Source organism: Zootoca vivipara, chromosome 7 (genome assembly GCF_965207765.1).
Source record: "Zootoca vivipara chromosome 7, rZooViv2.hap1.1, whole genome shotgun sequence".
NCBI lineage: Eukaryota > Metazoa > Chordata > Lepidosauria > Squamata > Lacertidae > Zootoca > Zootoca vivipara.
This window is the reverse complement of record NC_142590.1, coordinates 287443-293447: the sequence shown is the minus strand read 5'-3', so window position 1 is coordinate 293447 and position 6005 is coordinate 287443. Positions and strand designations below refer to the sequence as shown.

Genomic DNA, 6005 nt, shown 5'->3' with positions numbered 1-6005 from the left:
CCAGAGGCCACTCCCAGTCACCAGTCTAGCTGCCGCATTCTGGATTTGTTGTAGTTTCCGGGTCACCTTCAAAGGTAGCCCCACGTAGAGCGCATTGCAGTAGTCCAAGTGGGAGATAAGTAGAGCATGCACCACTCTGGAGAGACAGTCTGTGGGCTGGTAGAGTCTCAGCCTGCGTACCAGATGGAGCTGATAGACAGCCGCCCTGGACACAGAATTAACCTGTGCCTCCATGGACAGCTGTGAGTCCAAAATGACTCCCAGGCTGCGCACCTGGTCCTTCAGGGGCACAGTGACCCCATTCAGGACCAGAGAGTCCCCCACACCCGCCCGCCCCCTGTCCCCCCAAAATAGTACTTCTGTATTGTCAGGATTCAACCTCAATCTGTTAGCCACCATCCATCCTCCAACCGCCTCCAGGCACTCACACAGGACCTTCACCGCCTTCACTGGTTCTGATTTGAAAGAGAGGTAGAGCTGGGTGTCATCCGCATACTGATGAACACCCAGCCCAAACCCCCTGATGATCTCTACCAGTGGCCGCATGTAGATGTTAAAAAGCATGGGGGAGAGGACAGAGCCCTGAGGCACCCCACAAGTGAGAGCCCAGGGGTCTGAACACTCATCCCCCCACTTTCTGAACATGGCCCAGGAGGAAGGAGCGGAACCACTTTATGACAGTGCCCCCAGCTCCCAAGCCCTCTAGACGGTCCAGAAGGATGTTATGGTCACTTGTATCAAAGGCCGCTGAGAGAATCTCAAGTTTTGAAATCAGAGACCAGTATTGCCACGCTGTCCCCAGCTACACCTGCAAAATGAAACAAACATCATGTGAGGTGCAGATAGTGGACCTTCTCCAGCAAGAACAGGAGTTACCTAAGCATCATTCAAGACCAGTTTGCTGAGTGGGCTTCCTTCACTATCACCAGAATGACCTTTGCACATATATTTGTGCTGTTGACGCTGTAATCTTACATATGCTTACTACATAGAACGTGAACCACACTGAACTTTGGGGGAGCTTAATTATGAGTAAAAATATTTAGTACAAGCCTGATTATATCTGGTGCTTCTGTCTGTTGAGAAAATCGGGTTCAGTGACATCATATGGAATCTTTTTCATCAATTTGCCCACTCCCACTGCCTGTGTGTTCTGGGAGCCCTATTCCTCCCACAATTGTTTTTTGGAGGACAGCTCATCACCTTCACAAAATACTTGGAAGGAAATGCTGACACTTCTTAGCACTTTCCTGGACAGATATGGACACCAAGACCGCTCTGTGTTCCCCTGCTCTTCTCAGTGGATCTGATTGCATCGACCAGAACCATTTCTCCTACGGGATTTCCTGTAATCTGAGGTTACGGAGAATAAGGGCTGCTTTGAATTTGATTTAACTTCCACTTGCACTGAAAACATCAGCACTGACAAAAAAAATATTTATTGCCAAAAGGTGCCCTGTTGGAGGGTGACAGTTTACAGGCACACAGGCCACCTGATGACAACTATGCCAAAGTCCTTTTGTTCTAGCCAGCAGGTAAAGCTACTGAATCAGATGATGGCAGCATAATTGACCCATGACATCATCATGATACAACTGGTAACTAATAGAGGCGTATTTCATAGGACAGAATCCTGCCCTATGTCTAGTGGTCATGCTTGACCCAGAAACCTACACACAGGCAAAAGGGCTTTTTCTCTCTGAGCATGCAATCATGCAAATGTGTCAAATTGAGTCAAAATCTCCATTTAGTACATGCACAAGGCTTAACCCCCAAATATTTTACCCCAAAATGCCAACCACTTGAAACTTGAGTTTGCAGGTGTCTGAATTTATGGCAGGAATTCCTCCTAGGGTTAGGCAGGTACTATCTGTCTTTACACCTGAGCCAAGTGGGATGAATGGGCACTATCCCAGGGTCAATACAACCAGTATTTACAACCAATATAAACCCGTGACACCTGGTCTGATCCTATATTTACTTCTATCACTGCATTCCAGGGGGCTCACTCCCTAGTGTGTGTTCAATGAGTTTCCTTATGTCCCTCAAAATCTTTTTTTGGGGGGAGGGCAATTTTTATTTTAAAGTTCCACAATATTTTAGGCACTCTTAGTTAAGAAACGGGTTTCCTGGCTGTGAACCTAAACCAGCCAGTAAAGGTATCAACTTCTCCCGGGGGCGCCGCCGACCAGATGCGTCCCCCTTCCTTTGAGCACAGCCAAGGCGGCCACGAGCCCTCGAGCGTCCTCTCCTCTCCTCTCCTCTCCTCTCGGGGGAAGCCTCGCCTAGTGTCCTGTGGGAGGGAGTTCCACAGTTCCCCTCGCCTTGCCGGCGAGCCCCTTCCAGGTGAGCATTCCCGGGAGAAGCCTCGCCTCGCCTCGCCTCGCCTCTTCTTCCCGGGGGTCGCGCGCGCGGGGCAACCTTCGCGTCACCGCCCGCGGGGTGGCGCAGGGCAGCGGGATCGCGCACGTCCGGATGTGCTGCTTGGCGCACGGCGAAGGGAGGGAGGGAGGGAGGGAGCCGCGACTGCCCTCTTTCTCGGCCTCCCCCGCCCCGTGCGCGCGCCTGCCAGACGCTGCTGCCGGGAGCGCGCCGCCGTCGCCTGGCTTGGCTTGTCTGGGGCCCTGAGAGGTCGCCGGAGGAGCGCTCGGGAGCGGGGGGGGGGGATCTGAGCGGGTCGCAAGCCAGTGGGAATCCCGGGGATCCTTCGCTTGGGAAACGGAGGGATCTCCAGCCCAAGCAGCTGGCGGGTGGACGTTGGCGCTGTAGGAAGAGGCGGAAGTGAGTGACCTGAAATGGCACCATTAAGGTACAGTCTTTTCATACACATTTGAGGTCCCTCCTCCCACTTTCCGTCTCCCCTGGACAACTTTCACGTGTGTGGACAGCTTGCACAAGAGGAGGCCAAAGAAAAAACACATGGAGCCTAAATTCCAAATCCTTAGCGTGTTTGCTTACAAGTAAAGCCAATAGATTTTGTTGACTTCTGGTTACTGGCGATCATGAAGGGCAGGAGGAGGGAAAAGCCAAGCAATGTGACCACCTAGGAGGGGCAGAGACAGTGGGCTCCCCAGGTGTTGTAGCGCAGCTTCTCTTGGTGGTTTCTCTCTCTGACCAGGGGAACTGACTGCTGTGCTTTTGACCTGCAGATCTGGGCTTGACGGACTTGTTTTCTTTCTAGGTGCGAGCTGTGACCTTGAAAACCAGGGACAAGTCTGGGCATGACTTTCATCATCCATTGATGTTGTAAGGAACTCCGCTGCAAAGAGAGCCGTGAGACAAGGGCTTGGCCAGAATCATGCTGCCTGCTCAGCTGGGACCAAACACAAGGCAGCGCTGGCAGAAAGTGTTGTATAAAAGGCAGCCCTTTCCTGATAACTATGTGGACCAGAGTTTCCTAGCACAGCTATGCAAGAACATCCATGCCCGCAAGTACCAGTACTGGGCAGTGGTGTTTGAGTCCGGAGTGGTCATACAGCAGCTGTGCAGTGTCTGCGTCTTTGTCGTCATCTGGCGGTACATGGATGTGGGGCTGCTGGCTCCCCAGTGGTTATTTGGCGCTGGCCTGGTGTTTTCCTTGATTGGTTACGTCCTTTTTGACGCACTGGACTCGGGAATGGGGAGAAACCAGAGTGGCCAGACGCGTTGGGCAGATCTGAAAAACACGGTGGTGTTTGTGGCCTTCACCTACGGCTTCTCCCCCGTGTTGAAAACACTGACCGAGACCATCAGCACAGACACGATTTACGCCATGTCTTTTCTCATGCTCCTGGGACACCTGATCTTCTATGACTATGGCGCCAATGCTGCCATTGTTTCCAGCACTCTGTCCCTTAACATGGCCATCTTTGCCTCGGTCTGCTTGGCCTCGCGGCTGCCTCGCTCCTTGCACGCCTTCGTCATGGTGACCTTCGCTATCCAGATCTTTGCCCTGTGGCCCATGCTGCAAAAGAAGCTCAAAGCCCAGACTCCCCGCTGCTATGTTGTCGCCACTTTGCTCTTTGCTCTGTCTGCCTTGGTGGGCCTGCTGACCATATCCAGCGTTGGCATGGTTCTCTTTGCCCTTCTTCTCGTCTCCATCTCATGCTTGTGTCCTTACTGCCTCATCAAGCTGCAGCTCTTCAAAGACAACATCCACGGGCCTTGGGATGAAGCTGAAATCAAGGAAGACCTCTCCAAGTTCCTCATGTAAAGCAGGCCAGGCCCTAAGAAAGGCAGCTGCTGATGCCAAAATAAAAGCATCTCCTCTGAGATACTGGGGCCTTGTGAATAGGTGTGGGCAGGGCCGGCTCTAGGCCCGGGCTGGGTGGCGCAATGCGCCAGGGCGCCTGGCCACCAGAGGCACCAAAGGGGCACCGAACGGCTGGTGTCCGGCTGAGCGCGGCAGCCAGGAGCTCCATGCGAGGCGGCAAAAGCTTTCTCTCCTCTTCTTGCAGAACCAGCGAGACTACTGCCTAGAGTGGCAGCAGGCGCGTGGTGCTGGATGTGCTTAAGACGGCAGTGGGTCAGTTAATTCTACCGTTTATTACTGCAGATCATGGCAGAACTATAAAAGGTTGAAATAGCCTAAAAGGACAAGAGTGACCCTGCTACCAGCCTTGTCTCCTGAAAGGCATTCAGGCCTCTTCTGAGTTCCTCACACCCTGCCTAAAGGTCAGCACATGCTGATTTCATTACCAGGCACATTCTGTTCATCCCCTGCATGGAGACCATCAAAATAATGTCAGGGTAATTTGAAGGCAGAGAGCAGACAAAAGGGAAACCGCTCAGTCACAGCCTGCTAGAAGGAGAGTCTTCCAAGCTCTTAATTTGCAAGATGGTGATGTGATAAATGGGCATGAACTCTGGGAGTTGCTCACCTCAAAGCCTCCTCCCTTCTCCATGAAGGAAAAGGGTAGCCAGTGGCTCTCCTAGCTCCCACAAGGACCTTCATTCAGCACTTCCAAGGACCCAACACACAGGTGCTTATGGACAGATATACTCTTCCTACCCAACTCTCCATTTCATCTTACGTTGCAATTTTGCTGTCTGAAGCAGCATTTATAGATTATGCATGTCTCTTCCATGTCATATAATAAACCAACTTTCTCTATCTATTCCTTTGGTAAAATAAAAAAATTCCTTCAGTAGCACCTTAAAGACCAACTAAGTTTTTATTTTGGTATGAGCTTTCGTGTGCATGCACACTTCTTCAGATACAGTGAAATGGAAGTTTCCAGGCACTTATGTAGAGAAGGGGTGGGGAGGGGTGGGGATGGGGAGGGGGGATCACTCAGAAGGGTGGTGGAAATGGGTGATTGACTGACTGATAGCTGTTGATGACCGCAAACGACTGCAAAAGGTTTTGCATGAAAAAGCAAGGGTTGAGATGGCTGAAGATCGCTTATCATGTATAATGAGATAAGAACCCGATATCTCTGTTCAAACCAGGTCCCTCCATGGTTTTGAGCTTGGTGATAAGTTGCAATTCAGCAACTTCTCTTTCCAGTCTATTTCTGAAATTCTTTTGTAGTAAGACAGCTACTTTGAGATCTTGTATAGAATGTCCTGGGAGATTGAAGTGTTCTCCTACTGGTTTTTCTGTCTTCTGGTTCCTGATGTCAGATTTATGTCCATTTATCCTTTGGCGTAGGGTTTGGCCTGTTTGTCCAATATAGAGAGCTGAAGGGCACTGTTGGCATTTGATGGCATACACAATGTTAGAGGATGAGCAATTAAATAGTCCTGAGATGGTATGTTGGATGTTGTTGGGGCCAGTAATGGTGTTGTCTGGGTGTATGTGGCAGCAAAGTTGGCATCTGGGTTTATTGCAGGCTCTGGTACCAGTGTCCATGTTAAGTCTGGTGGTTGTATTATTGTGGGTGAGGAGTTGTTTAAGATTGGGTGGCTGTCTGTAGGCAATGAAAGGTCTTCCTCCCAGAGCTTGAGAAAGGGAGCGGTCATTGTCCAGGAGAGGCTGTAGATCTCTGATGATGCGTTGTACTGTTTTAGCTTGGGAGCTGTAT

At 50.9% G+C, this 6005-nt stretch overlaps 1 protein-coding gene across 1 annotated transcript; it reads left to right on the top strand.

The window, feature by feature from the left end:
* Positions 1-2550: 2550 nt before the first annotated feature.
* On the top strand, positions 2551-5096 carry PIGC (phosphatidylinositol glycan anchor biosynthesis class C). Its single transcript, XM_035102114.3, has 2 exons — positions 2551-2809; positions 3182-5096. Exon 2 carries the CDS (start codon positions 3299-3301, stop codon positions 4190-4192), a length of 894 nt encoding a protein of 297 aa, XP_034958005.1. The 5' UTR covers positions 2551-2809; positions 3182-3298; the 3' UTR covers positions 4193-5096.
* The last annotated feature ends 909 nt before the right edge of the window (positions 5097-6005 follow it).

Coding starts and splice junctions, on each gene's coding strand:
- PIGC (XM_035102114.3), top strand. CDS start 3,299: ATGCTGCCTGCTCAGCTGGGACCAAACACAAGGCAGCGCTGGCAGAAA.